This window comes from Melanostigma gelatinosum (assembly GCF_949748355.1).
Source record: "Melanostigma gelatinosum genome assembly, chromosome: 10".
In the NCBI taxonomy this organism is placed as follows: domain Eukaryota; kingdom Metazoa; phylum Chordata; class Actinopteri; order Perciformes; family Zoarcidae; genus Melanostigma; species Melanostigma gelatinosum.
Genome location: NC_136643.1, coordinates 12547933 through 12575304, shown reverse-complemented (window position 1 = coordinate 12575304; position 27372 = coordinate 12547933). Strand labels below are relative to the sequence as shown.

The 27372-nt window shown below is 40.3% G+C and overlaps 1 protein-coding gene across 1 annotated transcript; it reads left to right on the top strand.

The window, feature by feature from the left end:
• Positions 1–401: 401 nt before the first annotated feature.
• uxs1 (UDP-glucuronate decarboxylase 1) lies at positions 402–27311 on the top strand. The gene is made up of 15 exons (XM_079277613.1): positions 402–1184; positions 2435–2462; positions 3077–3125; positions 3517–3560; positions 4894–4954; positions 6172–6352; positions 9702–9806; positions 10164–10223; positions 11666–11787; positions 14424–14543; positions 15072–15115; positions 24431–24491; positions 24605–24662; positions 25389–25492; positions 26571–27311. Exons 1-15 carry the CDS (start codon positions 1094–1096, stop codon positions 26700–26702), a joined length of 1260 nt encoding a protein of 419 aa, XP_079133739.1. The 5' UTR covers positions 402–1093; the 3' UTR covers positions 26703–27311.
• The last annotated feature ends 61 nt before the right edge of the window (positions 27312–27372 follow it).

Below are 27372 nucleotides of genomic sequence, written 5' to 3'. Positions count from 1 at the left end.
GTATAATGTCACACTGTAGCCTACACTTTAGAAAATGCAAATCCATCTCACCACCACACAACAAGCTTACAACGCCAAACAGCTTACGCTGGTTGTTCAACAAGGTCCGTTCACTGCACTGTGGAAAGTTCCGTGTGATGGAATGAATGAGCCATTGTGTCAGTGTTGAAAATGAATGATCCTGCAACCTGAAAGCTAACTTTACACATCATAAATAATGGTGAATATATGGCACACTATTATATTTATATATTAGTCTATACATGGCAACGGTCTTAGAAATCTCATACCAATAAAACAAAACGACTATTATTAGTTGAGGCAAGTCAAATGAGCGTCACGCAGTCTCTGCGGGTAAAGTCAGGCTGCTAAATCGAGCAATGACTAATCGCTCATCTGCTAGTCCTCGCCCCCAACTGAGAGGAGCAAACTCCGGCATGTGTGCATTTGTGCGCCGTTAAAATGAACATATTTTTTTGTTTTCCCGGTACTTAACTGAATATAAATGCGAGACAGGATTCGCGTCTGTTGTTTTTTAGCGACAGCTATGGGCATACGAAAAATGCGCTGTCAGCTAAGTAGCTCGCTAGCTAGCCGTAGCTAACTGCTAATGTGGAGCTAACGGCTAACCATTTGGCTTCTTGTTACTGATGCGTTGTCGCAGGTTGTGAACGTGTCTTTGTTTACGTAAGGGAATTGTGTTTTGCTGCTATTATAACTGTTTGCTTATTCCGGGGGAGACACATGTCGCCCGTAGATACGTGTATATGTAGTTATAAGCGTTGACACAACAGTGTAGCTTGCTATCTAGTTCTGTTTGCTAACTGTGTACCAGTTACCCTGCTAGCCACGTAAACTGCTCCTGCTTGGTGTTGACGTAGCAGGAGCAGCTAGCCTGTCTGTCCTGTAAAGATAGTTCAATTGTAACGTTATATGAACAACAAGCACCAATATTATTGACAGTCTGCCAAATAAACTAAGACATCTTGAAGACCGAACTCCCAACGAGGACATGAACAATTATGACTCAAAATGCTATAGCTGGGCTTGAACGTGTGGCTCGTTAGGTTCTGTGTCCTGTTGCATTGAGCGGATGATGAAGCGGGTCATCTGGTTGATATCAGGATTAAACAGAAGAATGATGAAGCTACTTTTTGCCCTCGCTTTGATCGCCTACATTGCCTGTAAGTACACTCATTTGTGTAACTGAATGTATCTCGCCCATACAGTGACTTTATTGCCAACCATGATAACCAAATGTGAACTTCTGTGACTAGTTTACATTGACACAACACAACCCAATTCATTGAAAACCCAAATTACAACCTTCCACGTGTAAAACCATTGTCATTTCATCATAATCATACAAAGCTTAATAAATAAAATGTTAGATAAATATACTATTGCAACCCACAAAGAATGCAGTCAGACAACCCACAAATGTCAATGTAAATTATGATGACGTCAGGGTAAGTAGCTCCTCCCTTAGCCTCAATGACAGATAAATACAACTCATGCCAGTCAAATATTGATCAAATTAAATGAGTCGTATCAGCGAGTGGTCACAAAGAAATTTACTGAGTTTTATTTCTGGGTTTTTGACTGTAGAGTGAATGCTTGTTTGTTTGGTAATATTGTTTTCACAATATTTTCAAAACCCAATGTTGACAAAAGCAGCTGCAATTTCATCTACCAGCCCAATGCTATTTACGCACTTACAATTTGATAACAAAATAGCCCATTTGGGCGGAAACCAGCCCAATCTAGCAACACAATTTGTTCATGGTATGATAAACGTCATACATTTTTAAAATCATTTATTTGGTCGCTAAAAGTGAGCAAACTGTTTTACCCCGCTGTGTCTCTGGCGGAGATGCATTGTGTTATCACTAGTGATCCCTACCGGTTGGGGGCTCGTTAAGAGTGTAAAGTGAGGAATAAGTACAAAGTCAATGGCAGTATAAAACCGGCAATAACATGTGTTTTGAGAAAGTGTGAGTCACCTTTAGTGGTGTCGGGTGCGATTGTATCGGAGCAGTTTTTTCGAATATGAGTACATGAGCTTAGTATCGGACCCGTTACCTGATAGGAGCATCCCTAGTTGTTTTGAGGCATGTGTTGCATAATTAACATGTCTGTCAAACCCATGATGTCATTTGTGGCAATTAGGCGATATGGTGACCAGTTTAAACATGCATTGAAAATCACCAGCAGTGTACTTTATACTGGGCAGACTATAAAGTGAAGTTTGGTCATGTAGATCACTGTGAGGAATGTTTGTCCATATTCAGGTGAGCTCACTGCACATGGTGCTATCAGGTGATGACGCTACTGGGAATTATATCAAGTCATGAACCAATTTCACCTCTGCTAAACTGAAGAAATACACTCGAATGGTTGTTTTTTGTGACGAAGTTCTCTCTTTCTCTTCCAGCCGTCTGGGGAACATATACGAACATGAGGTACAGTAATTAATTTCTCTATTACCTAACTGCTTTTACATATGAAATATATACCATACTGCATGGTAACCGCAGCATTTTAAGGTTTACTCACCTCTCAATGAGTCATATTTTGTGGGAGGAGTGGGTCGACAAATGAGGTTCTTTAATGTACATGATGAGTGTGATCTTTAGCAGCGTGAGCCGTTCTAATCCTCGACGTTGTGTAGTTCGACCCGCTCTATTGACCCGATGAGAGCGTGCGGTGCTTGATGATTATTCTTCCTCATGACAAATTCTTCCCACTGTGCAAAATCACGTTCATCGATAATCTCCTGTAAGAAATATGGCAGCATCAGATTCTTACGCAATTTTAGCCAAAAACACAAATTAATTTTGTGTTTAATCCACACACAGACAGCAATAAACACCGCAGCAATACAATTGACTATCAAGATATTGTGATATGGGATTTTATTCTTGTATTCCACTGTTGTTGGATGGGTGCGTGTGGTGCATCATGTGTTGTTAAATAGCAACGTGCGTCAAGTCGAGAGCAATCTTCTCTGGCTTTGTGATGATTGCTGCCATCATCTCACCCCCCCCCCCCTGTCTTTGTCTTTCTCTCATCTTAGATCAATACAAGAACACGGAGAAATGAAGATTGAGCAGAGAATTGATGAAGTGAGTTTGAAATGTTTCTGTACGCTATCTTCTTTTGCACTTAAGTATTTAAGGTAACTGCTATTTCTGCCGCTACAGTAGGTGTGTGATTTGGTTGTAGCTATTGATGATGAAATAGCTTTGGCAACTAAAGCTTGTTGTTAAAAACCAATGTGTGAGGGAGCGGTGGTGAATATGATTCTAGTAACTCTCTGGTTCATAAGTGAAGCGTATGCGCTACACTGCAGACAGGGATTCATGCATGTGTTGTTGAAAACATCAACAACCCTGCAAATGTATTTGGCGACCCTGAAAATCTCCTGCTCCTTAGTGCCACACAGTTTAAGGGGAAATAACTCGTAGACCTGCTTCCACAACTAACCTGTTTGGTTCTTTTCTCAACTCACTTCAGGCTGTGTCTCCTCTCAGAGCGAAGATTCGTGATCTGGAACAAAGGTGTGTATCCCTATACTTTGTGACACTGACAATTAGCATTTGTTTTCACTTTCAATCTAAGCTTTTTTTTTTTGTAATGCAATACCAACACAAAGCTTAGTGAAAGGTTAATGAGCTATTTAGTAGAATTAAAGCTTTGGTCGGTAATCTTGAAAAACAAGCAAGAGTATGCTCGATTTAAAAAGAAAGATTCCAAATGAAAAAAACATCCCAATGTTACCAACTCTATTCCAATGAAAGCAGCTAGCAGTACTAGCTTTAAAAGTTGCTAAATCTAGCAAGAAAGTCAGCAACACTGACAGCCTGTCCCTTCAGGCCTCCCTCCAAAGCCGCTCCCCTAAAATGATCATTACGAACGTAAACCTTTCATAATGAACATAGAAAAGGAACATGGCTGTTGTTTGTACTCGGCTGTTAAGCTAGCAATTTGTGGAAGACTGTGGAGATGAGCATTGAGTGCATGGGCAGAATATGCGCAAGCAGGTAGGTGGACGGGCAAGTAGCATGAATGAAGTCCTGAGATAGCCACAGGTTCCAGGTGTTTTACTTTTTTTGTCAAAACTAATGGAATGGAATGAGAATCTCAAAATCAAAAAAAAAGTTTTTGAAGATTACAAACCCTGCCTATATTAGACCCAATATTATATGCATGTTTCAATTATTTCTTTTAATAGTTTTCCCCAAAACAATATTTTAATTCAAAGCTGAATTTATACACCCAGAGTGTGATTATACCATCTAAATGACAAGAAATGTGCCTTTAAACATACATCAGTTCTGTGTTAGACCAGTTTGAAGTCCTTGGAAGAGAATGAGAAAAAAGTAAAACTACTTGTTTCTATTGCGCCATGTCCCTGTTGTGTGGTGCTGTCTATCAACCTGCAATATGCCACAGGATTACAAGACCCTTTAAAAACAATGACACGTTTACCATTTGGTTTGGCCAGCGTGTGTGTAATAACATTCACAAAAAGTAATTGCTGAGATCTTGGAATTTGGCAACATTTCTAAATCATCGAACCAAATCATCAATCATTTTTGTCACTGTTGTTAAAACAAACTAAAATATGATGTCAAATGAAAAGGTTGTGGATTAGAAATGTTAAAGAAAGATATAATAAGACCATATAGCTTCAATGCCTCCTAAAGAGAAAAGAGTAGTTTCTCAGGCGAAGCAGTTCACTCATGATGTTCTGAGAGCAGAGCTTTCAGAATAATGCAGTGAAAGCCTGTCAATGTACCAATAACTGGATTTACATTTCACTAATGAATATTGTTCTGTTTTGCTTCCTTCTCATGGAGTTTTTTTGCTTTCTTTCTCTTCTCCTTCTAGTTTTTCTCAGAAATATCCACCTGTGAAATTCCTGTCGGAAAAGGATCGAAAGAGAATTTTGGTATGTGACAAACAATTTCAAATGACAATCACATTCACAATAACTATTATATTGTCATAACTTTGTCATGACTAATCTCTATAAAACTAAATGTTATAATTTGAGTAGTGGAGCATGTACAAGTGGCACACATCCTAAGATTCAGTGCTGCATGAGAGGGTCTGTTCCATCTTACAGATGTCCTTTAAGACACTTGCAGCTGTTTTCACAAAATTGAAAAGGTAAATCTGGTTAGACGCGACCTGGGTCTTATTTTCAGCCCGCTAACAACAACACTCAATGGAAGGCAGTGTCGGTCGTCTGTCCTACACATCACAGAATAGCACAACATCTACTCGATAGATTGGTACAGATGTTTGCACAGACATGCATGGTCCCAGAATGATGAATCCTATTGACTTTCCCTGACTTTCATCAAGCGCCACCATATAGTTGACAATTTATGGGTTTATGTGAAATGTCTTAACAACTATTGGATGTATTTCCTTGAAATATGGTGGGTGACCACCTGACTTTCCATCTACCACCAAGATTAGGTCCAGATTTCAATTAGAATTTATCCGATACCTAAGTTCATGACCAGATACCTGCAAAACTACCGACAATCTTATCAGCCGAAGCAGTACTTTGTGTTTAGTGCTAATTAGTGAATGTTAGCATGCTAACATGCTAAACTTAGATGGTAAACATTCTTAGCATTACCTGCTTCACATCGTGACGTTAACATTATAGCTGTGTGTCAGTACAGCCTCACAGAGCCACTATAATGGCTGTAAAGTCTTTATTATATAGTCTATATATTATTATTCACTCAGTCTACACTGTAGACTCTGAGTGAATAATAATATTGTACTCACCAAGATAATTGCTCTGATCTGGGAACACTGCAACAAATCTACAAAGAGTTTAGACGAGCCAGAAAAACTCAAAAGCTGTCAAACTAACAGTTAATAATTAATAAATAATGTTAGTTATGTTTGAAATAAAAAATGAAGGCAACGCCCAAATTATTTTTTATTATTCTGCTACCCACCGGGTGCTAAGAGCTAACTCTCCTCCCTGTGAAAATAACTCGAGGACACGCCTCGGTGTAGTCACTCAAACTTTGAACCTTTGTCACAAGCTGAATCTCTGTTTTGTGGCTCTTCGATGAAATTTACCCTCAGAAGCACCAACTATCCTTTGATGATGTTATCATGTTGTTTTTTTTCCACAAGATCACTGGTGGGGCTGGTTTTGTGGGTTCCCACCTGACTGACAAGCTGATGATGGATGGCCATGAGGTGACTGTGGTTGACAACTTCTTCACAGGAAGGAAAAGGAATGTGGAGCACTGGATCGGCCACGAAAACTTCGAGCTGATCAATCATGATGTGGTGGAGCCTCTCTATATTGAGGGTGAGCGAGAGAGGAAATGTGTGAGGTGATGAATTTTGTTCCTCTACCATTGGGGATCCACTTTATGTCCAGCGTATCCAGAGCAAATTATGAGGGAACGAGGGAGGGCTCACAATTCATGTTAGACATAATATTTATACTATAATGGCAAAAATCTTCTGCCCTCACAAGGTATTGTAAAAATGAGTTAGTACAGTAACTAAGAAACTGGACTCATGAAGTTTACATGAGCTGTCAAATTAGTTGAATTGTGCTTCATGTCAGGAAATGCGGGTCTTTGTTCATATTATGAGTTTAACTACTGTACATTACAGAAGTAGATATCAATTGCATATAATATGCACTGAAAACCCTGGTATCATGTTCAGCCTTACAGAAAGAGTGATGAAACTACACTGAGCAATGAAATCTAGTGGAACAGAAGTGGATTGGGGCTTTGGCTTTCGATTAGAAATAAAATTGCATTGATAATTTAGCACATGAAACACGTAGTCCCGGTTTAGTCCCAGTATACTTCCCACTTCACTTTGCTGTTTCAGTGTGTGTACAGCTACAAGGGTAGACACAATAACGGGCTTGCCTGTGGAGAAAAAATGTAACTCATTAAATAGCACATAAAAAATTACCTAAACTACAAAGGTGCACTCAGTGGAGCACAGATATCTTCCAGGTGTGTCTATAATCTATGCAGATGTCTGCCCCAGCTCTGTGCAGGCACGTGTCCCAGCCCCGTTTCTCAGGCGCAACCGCGACTTGGAAGTGCTTTTTAAACAAGCGGCCATTTACTCAGGCGATTGGTTGTTCCTCGTCACGTGACATGCTGTGAGCGCTGCTGCTTTCCCAAAGTCAAAAGAACAGTGTGTAACATTTAAGGGGATTAATTGGCAGAAATGGAATCAATAGTCATGACTTTGTTGTCATCAATGTATGACGATCTGAAATTAAGTGTTTTGTCAGCTTATAAAAAGGCATTTATATCTAGCGAGTGGGTCTTCTTCCACAAAGTCCGCTATCTTGTACCTCCATGATTTTACAGCACCCGAGAACAGACAAACCGAACGCTGTTTCTAGTGAGAGCCTATTTCTTTTTTCAGTTACCTAATGGTAGGGATGGGTCCCAAAACTCTGTATTAAACAGGCCCCGGTGCTAATTTATAAAAGACAGGAGTATTGATGAGCCCTGACGTTACTGGTGTTTTTTATCTGTCGTCTTTAATGTTTTGGTGTGATTTATTATCACACTGCAGCATGCATCTCCTCTGCTCTCTCTGTCGTGACTGAGCTCCTCCAACTGCACACACACACACTAACCACAAGCACATACACACGAGTGAAGTCAGGGAACCGAAATGAGAGGCTGCGATGGAGACGCAGAAGTGAACCAGGTGAAGTGAAGAATGCATCTGTTCAGCGAGCACTAACGTGTAAACAAAGGGGAAACCCAAATCAATCGTCTCTGTCTCTCATTACACAAGCACAGCACGCTAACTTGACTAATTACACAAACAAGCTCTTACAAAATCTGTCTGTCTGCAGCCTGTTTATCTTAGCTTGTTCTTGTAAGCTTCTCTGCTGGCTTAGCAGGCTTAGGGCAAAGCTGCCCTCATCCCTCTACCAGTGGTGCCTGCAGGCAGTGAATCCACCTGTGTGCAATCGAAGTGTCACATCATCACGATTAAATCCATTATTACAAAATGGAACGAATATGGCACCACAACAACCCTGTCCAGAGAGGACCAATAATCACGAACCAGGCAAGGGAGGCATTAACCAGAGAAGAACAAAGAGACCGAGGATAACCTTCAAGGAGCTGTAAAGCTAAGCCGTACACTCTGGGAGCTGGGCTTTATGTAAGAGGGGCAATTTGCATTACATACAAAACATCATTAGAAACCATCACGGAAGCTCAAGCTACTCGTGATCATTTAAAAAAATCACAGGTGATAAGGGCCAAATGGGTTATGGGCGCCTGGTTATTATTTTATATGGGGGAGCAAACTTGGAAATATTTCTTAGATTCAGTTCCTTTGCGAACGTCCCAACCCAACAGCCGAATCCGAATCAAAATTTCATATCGTGACATCCCGATCGAGCATACACCGAATCAACGCCTATGATACGAGGCATACAAGGGTTTTAAAAAATCTTTTGCTTGTTTGCTTTTGACAAGCTCTGAAAAGCAATCTTTTGAGCTCCGTAAGACTCCGAGATTACAGGCGTGTTTACGAGGACATGAGAATTCTGAAGATCAAATATCTGTTGCGGTTCACGTTGCCATGTAGCAGCGCAGTGGCCTTGTCCGCCTCCAACCAGCTCACGGGCTATGCTCCAGTTTATGTTAAGACATTGGGTTGCACCATTAGAATGATTTAATTCTTGGACAATACTAGCGGTTCACCAATTTGATACAGTTGGTTGATATCACCAAGACGTGTCTGATTTACATCAAATATAATCACGGTTATTATGAAGTCCTTCACATAGTCTGGCATGCAGCTACGTAACAACGCACACAGGCTAGCTGAAGACGCACCAGCAGCAGTATTAAAAAAATAATTACACATAAGGTTACACAGGCCCCAGAAAACAAGCTGTGAACATCCATGACGAGTGAACACAACAGCAGAATGTACATTTTATTTGAAAAAAACTAACAAAAGACACCGAGAGGCTTCCTGCTGACATCAGTGTCTATTTTTCTACGTAGTAAATTAAGTACTACAATGAAGAGAGAAATGATCAAAGAGAATGGAACTAGATGTGAAAGTGAAAATCGGGAGGTCAAGCCATCTCCTGCGCTTCACAGTGGACCACCCAGAGGTGATTAAAGTCATGTGGAGAAGAGAGGAAAGGAAATGGAGCGGTTAGAAAATGAGTGCAAGAGAATGCTCTGGTCAGAGATGGCTGTGGGAGGAAAAACCTGTTGAAGACATGCAAGGCAATTGGACTGTTGTACAATAAAAGCACATCTTTCATATGTCTGGCCCCTATCTATTAGGCCTCATAACATTCTTTCAAATATATGATCAGCCTTATGTAAGCTACTGTGGTCAGAAATTCAAAATTCACCCGAGAGCTCTGGAGTAGTATAAAAGCGGCGTGTCACCTTGAGCACGTTGTCTTTGCTCGTAACGTGTCAGCCAGAGGAAACGGTTGTAAGTAGACTCAACAGACACACATTTCTGTCTGACTCATGCTCGCCTCTAGCTTATTAGCGCAGCTAAGTATGGCTGGCTATTAGTGAAAGGTCAAGGTAACAAAAAGCTGCAGCATTTAGAAATAAAGAGTCCAGAAAATCATTCAGTTGCACTGTCATAACACAGATTTACATTTCTCCTGCTCTTTACAGTGGACCAGATCTATCACCTGGCGTCTCCAGCCTCTCCTCCCAACTACATGTACAATCCCATCAAAACACTCAAGACTAACACCATCGGCACTCTTAACATGCTTGGTGAGTATATCAAGTGCACCCCTACCGTTTGTATGGACTTATAGCAGCTTATACTATATATATAACGCACACATGAGCTATTATAACTAAACTCACGTGTTTCTCATTAAGATGTCTGCTCATGCTGCTGCTTCAAAACTTAATGCACATTCAAAACATATCCCACATATCTATGTTCTTTGAGACGTCGTAACGCTTTCAGAAAAAGCTAATATACGATAATATTACAAGAACAAAGTAATAAACAGTCTTTTTTCCCCCTCTGAAGTTTGCTATCTTTGAGCTGAAAGGCGCCCGATTCAGCAGGAAGAGGAGAACCGTGTAGCAAGTGTTCTCACTGTTCTGTTTGTCTCCAAGGTTTGGCCAAACGCGTGGGCGCGAGACTACTCCTGGCTTCTACTTCTGAGGTTTATGGAGGTAAGGAAGATGCACTCGTCGGTAGATATTAGATAGAATTATTACTTTGTGTGTAAATGGTTAACCTAAAGGACATCTTAAGGCAAGATACTTGATGGATGTGAAGTTGCTGCAACAACCACACCCCGAGACATATTTTTTAGATTAAAAACGTCTCATGGATCTTTATTATTTCCCCTTTGAGTTTTGAAAACACTGACACTTCATCATGTGCTAAAACCTTTTACGCGCCCAGCTGTCTGCCACACCTGGCTCTCTTTGGAAAGCAGGCAATTCCAGATCCAGATCCCTTTCAGGGTTCGTACAGTGGAAAACCTGGAAAAGCCATCGAATTTTAAAATGGTTATTTCCAGGCCTGGAAAAGTCATGGAAAAAAATAAAATCCCAAAAGTTTTGGAAAAGTCATGAAAATTTGTTATATTCATATTTTCAATTTTATGACTACGAAACATGAGGCCGAGATACTGATGAGATGATGAGGTCAAAGAGCTTCAGGGAGAGGAGGCTGTCTGTAGCGCAGCTTGATGCAGGGCTGAGCTGTGAGTGGAGCTAGGCCTGGATAAAGGTGGAGCTGGGCCTGGATAAAGGTGGAGCTGGGCCTGGATAAAGGTGGAGGTCTAAACAGACGTGAGTACAGCTTCCTGCTGTCAGTGTTTTAAATACATTGATAAGGCAGGGTATGCTAAATGCAGCCTCTGCTCCAAGGAGATGAACTACAGCAACAAGGGCTCACATGTCCTCTCATCACACTGTATACACTGTTCACTGTAATGACCACAGCCAGTGGACTAACAGTCCCAACAGTCCCACGTTGCTCTCAAGAACCCTGAAGTAATGAGAGGGTTAAGGTGCCTGTACCTTCATTTCAGCGGGTTGCTAATGTAGAGGTGTGTATAGATCACAGCTATTATTTTACTCTTGATAAGGTACCTTAGCCAGAGTAGATTCTCATTTTCATTTAAATAATTTAACTGGATTGAATGCATATTAATTGCAAATAGAAGACAGGCCACAATTCCAGCTGTACAGTAACAGTGGAAGTTAATATGAAGCCATACGGTAACAGGGTTCAGTGAAAACCTTGCACTACAAAAGGGAAGGCAATATGTGCACGAGCTGGATGCTACTACCTACTAAAGCTCTTATTGATGTGTCAGTGTTATGAATGCCTGTCAGCCAGAGTATATTTATAAATGTTTATTCTTTTAATCAAACTATTGTCTCTCATTCGTTTGTGTCATTTAAGTTAAACTGTATGTTTTGGAATTCTCATTGTTAGTTTAAATACTACATTTTCTCACTTTTTCATGTATACACCGAGATTTCACATAATGTTTGGTCATGGAAATTTGGTTTAAAGTCATGGAAAAGTCATGGAAATCCATTGGTCAAAATGTGTATGAACCCTGCCTTTACATGTGTCCCAAATGTTTGTGTTCCAGATCCAGAGGTGCACCCACAGAATGAGGAGTACTGGGGGCACGTCAATCCAATTGGTCCTCGTGCGTGCTATGATGAGGGGAAACGTGTAGCTGAGACCATGTGCTATGCCTACATGAAACAGGTATCCTGACTACACACCATGCATGTGGAATAGTACCAGGTTCTAGAGAGGCCATTTATCTTTATTTGATCGATGGTCACATTAGTCCCTGTGTGAATTTAAATGCTTTGGAGCAACACTATAATTCTACACATGCAGCCATTAGCCCCAAACTCCCAAATAAAACTCGTGTCAGTGATACATGTCTATGTTTTCATGTATATTTCCTTAAATATCCAGATGACGTTGAGACTATTTTTTATAATTTTTTCCCGTTATGACTTAATTGACGCCAGCCTTTGATGATCAGATATGATTGACTGCTCTTGCCTTTCCTCCAGGCAGGTGATATTTATTTATCTGCCTCGTCTCCTGCTCCTCCTCGACAGCGCATTATTTTTTTTCACACTTACTGGGAGAATGCTTGGATATGGGCAGCTTTCAATATCCAGATGTCAGTTTTTTTGTTCACAGGGACGAGAATATCACTAATTACATCTATTGTCCGGTCATGTAATAGAAATGTATTGACATTTAAAAACTGATGAGTGTAGGTTATGTAGAGGAAAAGCATGTTGTTTGCTCCTCTGACGGAAGGCAAACATTATAAAGATGGTAAACGGTTCGTCGGTTTACTTTCGATTGCCAGTTGATATGATGCTGTTATTATTCAAATGTATCATTATGTAGAAGGCAATTATGCACAGCGATATTTAAAGCACAGTTTGGTATGATTGCGGTGCCTTCTTCTCAATTTTATTAGAATAAGCAGAGTAACATGTAGGGATGAGCATCTTTTGGAATTTGGCACTTTTATTGATACTCCTTCCTAATTTTGTAAATTAACGAGGGCCAGCTGCTGTTTTAATCTCGGACAGAAATGCTAACATGTCTGAAAGTCCTGTTACTGATTTGTTACAACTAAACTATAGATTTATATACTATATCAGACTATAGAAGGAAATGAAGAGCAGCAGATAACTTTGGCTGTCTTATCCCATTGAGTGACTATTTTAAGAGACGTGCATGTGTGTTGATCTAGTCCGGTGACTGTCTGTGTCGGTGACACGTTGCAGGAAAAACTGTCAGCCTATTCTTCCAGATGGAGGTTCACTTGTTAAAGCTGTGACTCAATTAATATATACTGGAGGCCTATACGGAGCTTTTAATAAGCGCCATCTGCCAGCCGAATAGCCGGCTACTTTACTTTTAGATTCTAATTAAATTGTTATAATTCGCCATGCGTGTACATTTTATATCCACTCGCAGCCACTTCAAAACAATAGGAGCATGATGATGAATAAACACGTGTGTGTGTGTGGGTGTGTGAGTGAGTGAGTGAGTGACTGAGTGAGAGAGGTTGTATCCTGCCAAGGGCGGAGAGTCTTCAGCTAGCCAGCGCCAGCACCGGTGTTCTAGCTGATGCTGGTGGTCTCGACTATCGACTTGTTTCATGTTATGAGTTTTACCTTGACTTCAACCCGTTATGTTGTTTCATGCATTCCCAACATTCAAAATCAAATCAGGGGATGTGAACAGACTGCACATGTTTTCTCATTAGTGGACCAGACGTTTGGCACACATCTCAACCTGTCCCTCATTACTGCTGTGTATGCAGGTTTTCTAACCACAGACCACAGCCTGTTAAATGGTGTTTGACAGCATTTTTTAATCAGATTTGACTTCAATGCCAAATCTGCTTCATTTTGACAGAACTCAGAATGTTTCGCTGCGGTCATTAAGGAATGGCCTCTCCTAGCAAACACACAGATTTGCAGGATTTATGGCAAACTAAATGACACATTCCTGTGTAGTGGACAGCAATACGATTATAGTTCATAAAAACGTTCAATTCAAACTGTTGTCATTGACTTACTGCTTTAAGGTAATTCTTTTTATGGTTATGAACCAGTATTGGTGACTTGCTAAATGAGGTCAATACTGATGTGTTTTAAGACTGAAACAACCCACCCAGGTATGTGTACACTGCCTTCTGAGACCGCTTCTTCATGTTGTGCTCTCTGTGTCCTTGTCCTTCACTATAGTGAATATATTTGTTGGTTGTGACCATCGAATTTCATGTTCCATATTTTCAAGAGAACAATCTCCATCATTTTCATGTTTTTATTCATGTTCTATGACCTAAAATGGATTCAGATCTCATCTGAAGTAGCGCGTATTGATGCATGAGGCTGATTCAAGAAGGCCATACAGTTTTATGTGGGATCAGTGTGTGTGTGTGTGTGTGTGTGTGTCCATGATGTAGTTGGCCTCATGTATTCATTCTTTGTGGAAGGAGATCCTTCTGTCATACTTGCCTGGTATTCAGACTCTTACACTTTGCTCATAGCTAAGGGAGCCTGTGGTACAAATGATTGTTTGTGAAACTGTATACACAGACTAGTTCTACATCTGTGGGGATAACTCTTGTCGATCAAAAGGGTTTGATTGACAAATAATTGGCTGTTTGAATCCAGCTATCAAGTCGGAGAACACATTTCAACTAAGTAGGAGATGGTTTTGTCCATAAATGGGTAACAAAGACATATCTGGTTCAAGGTAAAAGGCTCACTCTATTGCTGAGTGTTCACTGAATTGTGCAAATATTTGTCAGACTCTATAGTTAATGCTTTGCATTCTTGCTTCTTTGCTCACAGGAAGGAGTGGAGGTGAGGGTGGCAAGAATCTTCAACACGTTTGGCTCCCGGATGCACATGAACGATGGACGAGTCGTCAGCAACTTCATCCTGCAGGCTCTACAGGGAGAACCTCTCACTGTACGCGTTTAACCTTTCTACCCGTTTATTAGGTGCCTTTAGAAAAAGACTAAAGGTCTTTGGCTTATTGTCTTCCCCCAGGACTGGCGCTGTGAGGAAGTACACATTGAAATAGCCTCAGTCTGCTGATGGATTTACTGTTTTATGCATCTTAAATTGTATAAAAGCTAATTTATTTGAACTCGATTTAACTGAAAAGTTAGATACCGCGGTGCTCCTAATCTGGATCCGTTTAGTGGTATGAGCTATATGAACGTCTTAAATATGGTTAATAGCAAATCATTTTTAATCAACTGATAATACAATCTTTTTAATTCAGATTTAGGTCAAATTAAAACCCCCAAATTGCGATGATCTCTTGAGTTCTAACAATTTGAACGTGACAAAAATACTCAAGTAGACCTGATCATGATAGAAAAAATAGTCTTCTGAGTAGAAGTGTATTGTTTTATGCATGGCAACACGTATTCATATCCTTCAGTGTGTGCACTATGCAGAAATGATAATCCCTTGCTGTTGCTGTTCTAGGTGTACGGTACTGGTGCCCAAACAAGAGCCTTTCAATATGTCAGGTAAGATTGCACTTTTACACCCGTTTAGTTTCGTCCCTGAAATAAATCACACTTGTCTTCAATTTGTACCGAAGTATTTGTTCTGGAGAATCTCTTACTCTCTACCTACTAATTAGGAAACAATATGAAAATACTAAATTATATAATTCATAATAAATCACACAGATTATCATACATAAATGATAGCAATTAAAAGTTCAATGCCAATTAAACGGTGTGTTTAGTTGTTTTTCTCTCCCTTCTAGTATATCAGATGTTAGTGCGGATGCCGATGTTTACGTGGAGGCGGAGGAGTAAATAAAATTGGACTTTGAAGCGTATTATTAAATACCATTATGCGCGCGTCTCTTGTAGAAGCGTAAATGAGGATGGAGACAGGACGAATCGGAGTTTGCAATCCAGCGGGAATTGTTTAATGCACATTCGAACATGCGACGTGGCATATGGAAACAGATTCCAAATCGAACTGTCCGAGGAACATTTTTATAGTCCACATGTACGCCTTTTTAGCCGTGTCAGACCTGCTTGACACAGGTCTGTTTGACCTGTGTCAAACCTGTCTGTTCAATCAATACAGGGGTTGTTTTGGTCACTCTTTATCTGTCCTAGAGAATCATTTCCAAAGACTAACAGAGAATAACACATTACGTAACATTCAGTTCTAATGTTGATTTTCCTCTACACATCCCTCCTCTGAGGGTTTCTTAACCCTCATCCTAACTTTTTATAACTTTTGTCAATTGGCGAAACTGGAACCTAAAATTTTGATCCCTGCCTGCATTGCAACAACACAAGTGATTTATGTAAATTATATGTGATTGATTATATACCAATACAGTAACAATACAATACAGAACATTTGAGTTCGTAAAATAATTCAAATAACATCATTCAATGCTCAGACTCACTTTCATATAAGGGCGAAAAAACCCACAGATTGCATTGCAGGAAAAACTCCCTTATGGTCCTTTCCCGCCAAGCGACCACCTTTTTGGTATGAAGTGAATCTGTTCTTGCTTACAAACATGTATTAACTGATACATCACACATTTAATTTCTGCAAAATATTGAACAATGTTTCAGTATTCATTAGATGCAACGTCTGTGATAAACCTATATGCTATAATACTTGTGCACTGATTATATGAATCATGACTATGAATATACGTGAATGTAGAAATATCTGATTACTATACATTCAAATTTATATTGAAACAGTTTGGACAGATGATAAAACATGTGACGTGGTGTTTTTTGGACGTGTGTACTTTCAACAAAGTTCGGGCTCTCGTTCTTATGGTGAGTTGCCCCCAAGTCCTGTTCCCCCCATGTCCTCTGAGTCCTCCAGACAGTCCGAAATGGGAAACAGGTCCGGAAACAGGTCCGGTCGTCCAACCACCATTTGAGTGAACTGGGCCTTTGTCCCTTGCTCCATCGTCATCATGTTCATCATCTGAGCCAGTTGGAGATTTGCCATGACACCCATCTGTTTGTCCATGCTCCTCTGGCACTGTCTCCTCAGGATGGGTACGATGCAACATGCCAATAGAAAAGCCACAATTAAAACTATTAATGCGCTAATGTCTGTTTTTAGCAATACAGACCCCTTATTTTCCCAAAATTTAGTCTAACCAATCCCCTGACCACCCCCCTGCCAGCACTCTCCTCAAGCTCTTGCCTCAAACCCCGAATTCTTCTTCATTTCAACAGTATATTCAGTAAAGCATTTCACAACACATTCCATACATGTCGGCTATGTCTGATGTTTGTTTGCTTAACAAATGAAGAGTGGGAATGGTCATAGTTGTGTTTTCACAACTTTGGTCTCATGGTATTGGGTTTTCATATCATATCGGTCTCCTAATGAACGAAGGAGTAATGTTAGCCTGTGGAACCAGGACACTCGGGTTACTTTACAGTACACAGTAGTATTGCCTACGTCAACCCTTCTTTTGTCTGACGCAAATCCACCACTGGCAAAACATTCATACTTTTCCAATTGATCTGCTTTATGATTAGTGGGAGGCTTATTTTGCGATGTGCAAATCATAATTTCTGCACATGCGTTCCACACTTGATATTCAGGATACTGATCTCAATAGTCGTGTTTCTTTTGAGATCCATACAAGAGTCCACTTGAACTTCTCATGTAGGAAGTGCCAATGTTTTTATTTCACATGTGCATCATAAAGATGATTTGGATTCCACATTCGGCTCATTCTGTCATCAGCCTCAGCTGTGTGCTAGTTTCCCCTTTCCACATGGTGTGAAGTCGTCTCTTTCTACGTGTATTAACGTGCAACTGTCTGAACACCGGATAGGCTGGTTTGAACTTAAATGGCAATGCTGGCATAGGTCCTGGTCTAACATGGGTTGGAATATGTGTGGTTGCATCGCACTCATCTTGATTCATGGCTTCTGGCTCTCCTCCAGGACGGCTGAACCACCGTCTGGGCTCTCACGGCTCTCAAGGTTGGAGTCCTGGTAGTTGTTACATTGGATGGGTTCGGATGTCCTCGTCTGCGATAGAAGTTATATCTAACAGAACATGATAAATTGCCAATTGCCAACTCCCCCCTCTGGCCATTCCCATGGCCACTAAAGTGTTTACAATTTATCGAAATGGCAAAAATGGTTTACATATGCACAACATATGATCACATAATCGATGAGGTCAAAACCTGAGCTGTTTTTGTGAGTTTGAAGCAACTCCATGTTGTAGCTAGCTTGAGAATGTTAACCTCAACATGACAAAATAAATCTCCTGAGATGAGGCGAAACACAGACGTCGGACCTTCATCTCTGTTGAACTGTTATAGAGAGACAACATATCAGTGGGGCTCATAACACACAACAATTTTAACTATATGCTATAATACTATCATCCAAGTATTTATATTCCTATTATATTCTTTCAGAATCAACTGTCAATTCAACTGATTCCTTTATCAAGTAAAATAATAAAAGAAAGCACAGGCTTTTTTTATGAGATCATGTTTCTCAGACAGCAAGCTGTAATAATAAACACAAGTATTACACAGAAATGTCACTTTCGTAGTTCTACGGGAGGAAAACAGTCAGACAAACAAGTCTGATGTGCAGGATCGGCTTTTTAGAAGAACAACATGCGTTGTGCCGGGTGCCTTGTGATTTTGGTGGAAACACCAAAACAGTCAGTGAAAGTGAGGTTCTTTGGAACGTCAAGGTCTGTCATAGGGATGACGTCTGGCGTACTTATATATATATATACATATATATTTATGGTACAAGGCATTTTTACAAGAAATGTAATCTTTGAACACCTTAGTGTCGGACAAGTTGGTGTACCACATTAAACAGTGGCATAGTGTGATGTCGAAGATGTTTTGGATCTTTGGCACTCTGCTGATGTGTGTCATTGGTACAAGCATGGACTGTGGTGGTGCTTTCTAAAATTATAACCTAATAAAATATAAATAATATTTGTTGTTGCAGTTCCTACATTCCCTAATGTCAGTTGAAAACTAATTCAAATACTGTATTTAAATTATCTAATATCGAGGGCCAGTTCGTTACATCATCATTTTGTCACAAGAATTAATTTTTGTGTAAAAGAGATAGAAATGTTCAAAATATCGATACTAATTGTATTTACGTGGTGTTATTATTTGCTTTGATGATACATCAAGATTGATATGACCAGCTAAAGAAAGTATAAGATTTTATATCTTATTAAATTACCTTTTTAACTTTAAAAACTCTACAAAATGTGGATCTACCTTTACAATATATCACATATTCTCCCTTTTGCCAAGTTATCTCTGCTGTGGGCTAATTTAGCTTAACAATAGAATAATTCATGTGGAAGTTGTCTGGGCTCACAATACATTTTAATAATAAGCCATTATCCATTAATAACGTTTAAATTGCACCAGATTAGGCCCAACACTTTCTCTGCAGGGGTCGCTAATGTCTGCAATACTTGAACATCATAAGTGAGGAATATTTCAATATCGATATTTCTGTTGATAAATAAATAAAAAGTAGCCTGAAACATCTGCTTACTCAGTCGCAGCATCAGCTGCAGCATTTCCTGTTGAAATGGGATCAGAAGCGTTAGTGTGAGCATCTCATTTCATCACACAAACAATCTTTAAGGAGCAATATGGCTTCTAGCAAGTCGGCCACGAGACGGTGGTGAGAAATGGTTTTGCCGGATGATTTCCAAAAGCTCCTGTGTTTCCACAAGGTGCCACAGTGGTGCACTACACCAAAGGCATAGCAACAGTCTGTGTAGAAGTTAACTATTTTGTTGGCAGCAAGCTTACCGGCTCCTGTGAGAGCCACATGATCTGCAGCTTGAGCAGAAAAGAGTGTCATGTGATGAGACTACAGCAAACCAACCAGCCCTTCTCCCGTGTCCGGCGAGCGGGATGCCAAACCGTCCACTAACATCTGTAAATCAGCTTCGGTGGGCGTGTCTGTGAGGTCAGGTCTCGGTGTGCAGACCTGTTCAGGAGAAACAACAGTTATGTGGCTCTCCATCTGCTGCAGTAGGAAAAAGAGTAGCAGGATTAGAATCGTTGTCATTAAAGGCATCAGTCGAGCGGTCGGTGAAGGTCAGTTTGTCATGCGCATAAAGATCTTTACCATGAATCACGGATAGAGGAAAGCCTCTGTTTCTGAGTGGTTTGTCATTCTGTGACGTCATTCCTAAAACGCTCTTCATTTGTTTCTCAGTTTGTAGTTTAGGCACAGTTTAATTGCCTGTGTTCTCTTGGGAGGGAGGGTTCTGCCCTCTGCTGTGATCACATGTCCCAGATATGAAACTTTTTCGAGAGCAATTGCAATTTGAATTGATTCCCTCAAGTCTCGAATTTTCTTTACAGGAAAACTTTTAGTGCGTGCACCGGTGTATCATCACATTAGATTATTATACCAACCTTCATTAAAGACTCAAGAACGGGTGTATTATCATTAATATCTCGATTTAGTAGATATTGCTTCTTGCATGAGTGGAAATCAAATTTTGAACTTGGGCAGATCACGATTTTGGGTGAACACTAGCACCCCTCACCTGTCTTACATCAAACATTTGGACCCATGGTGTGTGTTTTCTTATCAAACATAAGTTAAGTTGTTTCTTTGATATTGATGTACTTCTTGTTTTGTATACGTCACCCTTATCACTGTAGAGTTTACCAGGATCCTCTGTTTCTGAAGTCAGTGAGTGTGGGTCTGACTGTGCAGCCAGTCAGACATCCTCTCCATTCCTGGGCCTCATGCCAAGGACACACATGTGATTTCCCCCTTACACACTCGTACTGCTTGGGAGACAGAAAAACAGATACAGCAGCAGTATTTTCTGTCCATTATACGTAACTTCACCACTTATTTCCCTTCTCTAAATACTACTTCCTCAAACATTTTATCTAATCCATTTAATCAGCCTGCATGTGACATTCTGAACATTCTTCCTTTAATAGTATTTGTCTTGTGGTAACTTTCTAAAACCTTAATTTGCGTACATCTGGTATGTATTTGTCTAGTTTGTCATAGTCTAAACTACACTAAACAGTCAGAATCTAAAGTTAACTCACCCTCTGTGTTAATGTTTCCCTCTCTGGGGTCCACTTGACCGTGTCCCTCGGACAAAAATAGAACAAACAGAACAGAGTTTGGCAGTATATTTTCCTTTTTATTTACTCAATTTTATCTGTTATTGCTCCCTGTTTTTTTTCTAATTTGTCTTTCTGACCTTTATTTCTTAATCTCTCTCTTTCTCCCTTAGACATTATTCCATACATTTCTGCTTCCTCTTTCTCCTTTTGCTTTAAACAAGTTTTGAGTTATTAACATTTTGTAGGCTGAAACTGCCTTTTTCAGGGAACCCATTTGATCCATTCTTTCCATTGTTTGGCAGTCTGATTATCTTTGTCTCGCATATATTTTATTATTGAAGGTAAAACCTTGGCATCAAGTTGCTCAGACTCACTTTGACTTTTACCCATTTTACCTAATTGGTCGTTGACAGTATCTTCAAAACACTCGTGTCGAGACTTAGTTCAACTTGAATGGAAACACCAAACCTTCTTTACATACTACACGTTAACCAGGACACGTCTGTCCAACACTCTTACTAATCCATTATTGGATAGTTCTTATTATACTTGAAATAGTATTATCTGATAAATATTTTAACCATGTCTTGTAACTTTAACCAATTTGTCTCTTTAACCTTTTAACCTATTCCCCCCTCGCACAGTGTTTTTCACTGTGCGATTCTGAGATGGTCAGCAATGCACCAAGTGCAACCAACAATCCTTCCTGTGATCTCCACAACACCTTTCCATCAACACTCTTCCTCTGATTATTTAGGACTATGTATGATCAATGTCTATATGTATGACAACTCTACTCCTCTCTGTACGGAGTGAGTGAGCCTGTCAGGCCCCAAAATCTGGGCGTACAGCCAATCATGCGCAAGGGTTTATTTTGGCGCACACACATCTGGGCAATCAGCCATCATCAAGTACTCGGAGCATGAACGTTCTATTTTTTCACTATTTTTTCTCCTCCTGCAGACAGAATAGGATCTGGAAACAATATAGCCTGGATATATGCAGACGGATTGAAACAAACTATATTTGTTTGCAAAAGCGTTACCACTGGGTAAACAACCAAAAACATGCCAATAGCTCATACTCATGCAAAGCCATCCGGATGTATATCACATCAAAAGTCAGCGGTCTCAGTCTGTCAGTCAGTTTTTTGTCCAGGTCTCTTTTTGTTATCTTCTCTTTGTCACATAAGGATCTCTCCTTTATAATATTACTTCATCAGTAATGTCAATAAGTTACAGTCGTGTGCACACCTTTTCAAACCGTACTATTAATCTTATTGTCTAGTTAGATATTACTTTTCCTGCTCACTTAGATTTCTGCACAAAATTTCTGAGTCTCGTCAGCGTAGTGTCCTGCCTTAAACAGAAACCACTCCTAACAGACTCACATTATAGTTTTATTATTTAAATCTAAGCCAGTCTTTTCGTTTCTTCCCTCTCGAGTAAAGAGTCGTATCAAGACCTACGTATCTCACACTGGAACTCACACTGGAGTGCCTTACACTTATTTGCAGAAATTGCTTCATCAATAGCACACAGTCGCTTTGTCATTAGCGTACAACAGTCTCTTGAGCTTGAGAGATCACGGAGCGCTCCGCATTTGAGCTTAACTTGGCCACAACCAGACGTCACGCCAACAGAATGCTGCGTACGCTGTTCCACACGAGAGAGCTCTCTTTTTACAGCTGGAGATCAAATTGAATCCATTTCAACATTTCACTTTTTAGTTTTTTACCAGCAAACACCAGTCTGCCCCTCTCCTCCTCCGCTAAAGAGCGTGGATTCCGCTGAGGGGACCCCAGACACTCCCTCTCTATCACACAAGCGAGAACCACGCCATACAGAAATAAAACTATGGTGAGATATGAACATCTCCTACCTGTTGGCCTCTTAGCGTGGTTGTCGGTTGGCTGGCGTAGAGGAGGTGTCCCGGCCTCAACTCAACCCACGTTGAGGCGCCAATTATGTAGAAGCGTAAATGAGGATGGAGACAGGACGAATCGGAGTTTGCAATCCAGCGGGAATTGTTTAATGCACATTCGAACATGCGACGTGGCATATGGAAACAGATTCCAAATCGAACTGTCCGAGGAACATTTTTATAGTCCACATGTACGCCTTTTTAGCCGTGTCAGACCTGCTTGACACAGGTCTGTTTGACCTGTGTCAAACCTGTCTGTTCAATCAATACAGGGGTTGTTTTGGTCACTCTTTATCTGTCCTAGAGAATCATTTCCAAAGACTAACAGAGAATAACACATTACGTAACATTCAGTTCTAATGTTGATTTTCCTCTACACTCTCTGCCTGAAAGCAGTATGTGGCAGGTTAAAGGGGTCGTGTTGCTTCGTGTGCAGGTGAGAAAGTGATTCATTTGATTGAAGAAGAGAAATCAAAGACGCGCTCCGATCTCTTTGAAGCATAAAGTCGCCGCCCTGTTTGACTTTCGCATTGAGTAAGCAGTGAAATGCCAAGGTCTCCAGTGAACTCTGAGATGGCTTCATTACTAACGCTGCGTGAAAAGCATTTTTAACCAGGAAAATGCAAAATGAAAGAGGATCTTACTGCCACTAACACTGAGAATACAGATACACTGAACATTTTGTTGCTATGCGTGATATGAAACCTTGATTATGATTTAATTAATCTGTGCGTCCCAGATGAAGACGAGGAGACGAGGGAGAGAAGTGTAATCGCTAGTTGTTAAATGCAAACACTTCTTTACTTGAGTCAAATATTCAGTTTTAGCTCAGACTATATGCAAAATGATATGAATCACAGCCTGTCGTATAGCAAAATGTACAACTTATTTCACTTAACTGAGGAATGTTTCTTTGAAATGGGATTAAAAGATGCGAGGGGTGGTGCGGCTCATAACTGTAGATTGATGGTGGTAAGTCTTAAGGGCTTTTAAGGGAAGTAAATATCAGATTGGCATAATTTTGAAGAATAAAACATAACAAAAAGACGACTTTAGTTGAGTTGAATGTATGTGTATGAATGTAAGTCTCTTTAATTACCAAGTAGAGATTCTGTGTGTTTCAGGGTTTAAGATTCAGCTTTATTGTCATTATACAATACAGGATTGATGCAATACAAAAAATAGCATTTACCATTGTAAAGAAAATAATAAATAGAACAAGGTAGAAATATCCACTGTTCCCCCACCAGCGGTAGGTGAGGTCGCCCGTCATTATTTCTGTTCGCATGTCATTTCTAATAATAAAGTCTCATCCATGTCGACAGGATTGTGCTAATGACTTGTGTGTGCCCGTCTGTGTGCTCAACATGTAGTTCCACAGTTGGAGAAAGGCATGTTCTCCATTAGGTTATAATTACATGGTGTATTTATCATCAGTAAGTATTCATTTTGACTGAGTGATTCTGCTTTTATTCATTGTCTGTCATGTAAGACTGACTGGATATTGTATGCATGACACAATAGTAATACGAAACAATCTTTAAACTTCTACACGGCGTGTTTTCACTCATGCTGCAGCATGTCTCTGCTGGCTCCACTATGATAATGTGCTACATGCAAAATCAATGTTGTTGGTCCAGGTCAGCTGAGAAATTATGTGAAACCGGTGACGTTACATGTACAATAACTTCACGGTCATGCAGGGTCCTTCGCACATAGCAGAGCTACACAGTGACATGTAATAGAGGATCCAATGTAACGACTCTGCTTCTGTGTCTGATGTGCTCTCCAGTGATCTGGTGAACGGCCTGGTGCTGCTGATGAACAGTAACATCAGCAGTCCAGTCAATCTGGTGAGTTCATCGTACCCTGTTTGAAATTGAAATCGAAAAATGACCGGCGTGTCATTTTATATTTCCGTCATGTCGACACTGATGTGATGGAAGTGTATGTGATGTGTTTGCAGGGGAACCCAGAGGAACACACCATATTGGAGTTTGCTCGTCTCATCAAGAGTCTCGTCGGTAAGGCGTCCAATCGCTCCGGGTAGCTGTCACTGTGTCTCTGAACACTCTTTTCCCTTTCTAGCCTTTGTTACTTACCTGTTAATCTCTTAAAGGGACAGTTCACCTCAATATTAAAAAACAAAATTTTTGGTGTGAGTTGCCTAGTTTTGGAGATGTCGGATGTAAATATGTCTGCCTTTTCTCTAATATAATAGAACTATATGGCAATCGGCTTGTGGTGCATTAACAAAACAACTCGACAACAATGTCTGTGTCCAATGTTTGCATTGGAAGTGGCTTTGCTAAATGACGATAATCATGTCATTAAACAACATTAAAAAAGGAGAAGAAGAAACAGGCTTTTTTTTCAATTTGCAGTCTGTCGTTTTTCCACTATGAGTAATCTCTAGTATAATCGGAAACATGGAGGAGAATAAGCAAGCAGCCCGCTCATGACTGTGCTGGTGTGATGTGGTGTCTCCATATCCAGCAATTACATCTTTAGAAGTTGCAGCTCCAGCACTACATCTGGCAGAGTTACATGACCTCCACATGAAGCCATCGCGACACACAAGAGCGTCAATCTGCCGTGACTCATCTCTCTCATGATCAACATTCTTTTTATGTTGTATGATGAATAACATGTCCTCCACTCTGTACTCTTGTAACTGTCCATGAACATACATGCTTGCTCTCACTCACTCTCTCACTCTCTCTCACACACACACACACACACACACACAGTGAGCCGAAGTCAGATCCAGTTCCTTCCAGAGGCCCAGGACGACCCACAGAGAAGAAGACCTGATATTCGGAAAGCCAAGATGTTGCTCGGCTGGGAGCCGGTGGTATGTGTGACACACGCACTGACCTGCAAAACCAACTGTAGACGGTGAAACGCAGCTTATGGCCCCGCGGGGTGTAACGATGCTGCAGATCTGACCAACCAGTTACAATGACTGATCAGCGGCTCCTCCTCTGACTGCTCATAAGTGTTGCACGGGAGATTCACTACGACTGTAATGTGTAGGAGAGCAGACACTGATATTTTTACACAGAGGTTGATTAATATCAGAAATCATTATTACAACATTCTATTGAGAAGAGAATGTTGAGAGAAGAGTAGAAAGTTAAAAAAGCTAAACTCAAAGATTTTGTTTTACCGTTTTACTGTTATACATTCCTAATAAGTTCAAATGCATATAAAGTGGAGTGTATGCACTTTTTTGAATCTGAGGCATTACAGATGCTAAAGTTTTTAAAAATCACGACAAAATATTGACTGATAATTTGTTTTTGTAAAATTGACCCACAACATGAACATCTTTGATAACGATCCCTTATTTTTTGATTGTCAGGGAGTTATGACCAAAATATGAACCGAGTTTAAAACTACACTTATCATTACATAGAATTATAAAACCACTAAACATATCTCAATATGAGCATTTTTTTAACTATGTTGATCTAATTCTAATAGTGAAGATTTTCTTCAAGACTTTTTTAGTTTCATACATATTTGATGTCCCTGCACGGTGCTGTAGTGGCGCGCACTGTCTCCAGGTTCTCTGGCTACTGACACCAAAGACCTGCAGCTTCGGTTCATTGATGAGTCTAAATGTCCCGTAGGTGTAAATGTGAGCGTGAATAATTGTCTGTCTGTACGTGCCCTGCGTAACAAACCTGAATAATAGATGGATATTTGATAAATTGCATTTATTTTTAGAAGATGCCAAGTCATTGGTTTCGAGTCAATCATTTGTGAATTGAACTCTGAAATGTATATTGATTTTTCAGCATGCATTTACAGTTGGGGTATTAAAGAGTATTATTGGCTTTCTGAATGAGTAATAGCATATAACACATTGTTCAGCATTCATCTTTGTTTCTGTTTAAACTCTGTATCTTTATGTCTCGTGTGGACAGGTGCCCCTGGAGGAGGGCTTGAACAAAACCATCCAGTACTTCAGCAGGGAACTGGAGCATCAGGCCAACAACCAGTACATCCCCAAACCTAAAGCCGCCCGCATGAAGAAAGGAAGACCCAGACACAACTGAGGTCAGGTCTTCCACTACTGACTCTCCCAAAACACAGCAGGATGCTGAGACTCCTCAGAGGACCCTTGCTGAGCAACTCTCTGAAATACACTTCTGGACGTGGTGTCTATTTCCATTTGAGAAGCAGAGACAACTTCCTCTTTAGAAAGTGTTGTGTGGCCTCGCTTTGGCTGCGCTGCGGGAAAGAGGAGTTTCCATACCGGAGCTTGCGTGATGGAAATATGAGGCAAGACATCGGAAACGGAGCCTACTTTTTTTTTTTTTTGTGAATTTGTGCTTTTTGTTATTTAAATTGAAGCTGTGAGAATCTTGAAAACAGCTCAGACTGTGCATCAGTGCTTTGTGTTTATTTTTGATGAGTTTCAGGGTGTTTTGTCTCCAGAGATGCAGAGCAGCCTGCATGTGTTTCTCCACTGGATGCTGCGTGGCTGTTGGCTGTTTACGCAGCACACTGCAGGACCGGGCAGACCCTCTAGAAAGACTGTTACAGCATCATTACGCGTTTATTACACGTTTATCAGAATGTCATCGTGTTCTAATTTGTGAAATCTCATGTTAGGATGTGCTGTTATTCATTTTAGATGCTATTTTAATAAAATATTTCCAATATATTTGCATATGATATTATTAGGGAAGACAATATTTGTGTGTGTGAGTGTGTGATACATTT

What these genes read in the sequence shown, in the direction of transcription:
- uxs1 (XM_079277613.1), top strand. Translation starts at nt 1,094, where the DNA reads ATGATGAAGCGGGTCATCTGGTTGATATCAGGATTAAACAGAAGAATG. An exon ending in TACTTCTGAGGTTTATGGAG is followed by an intron (nt 10,224 to 11,665) that starts GTAAGGAAGATG and finishes TTTGTGTTCCAG; the next exon opens with ATCCAGAGGTGCACCCACAG. An exon ending in AGAGCCTTTCAATATGTCAG is followed by an intron (nt 15,116 to 24,430) that starts GTAAGATTGCAC and finishes TGTGCTCTCCAG; the next exon opens with TGATCTGGTGAACGGCCTGG.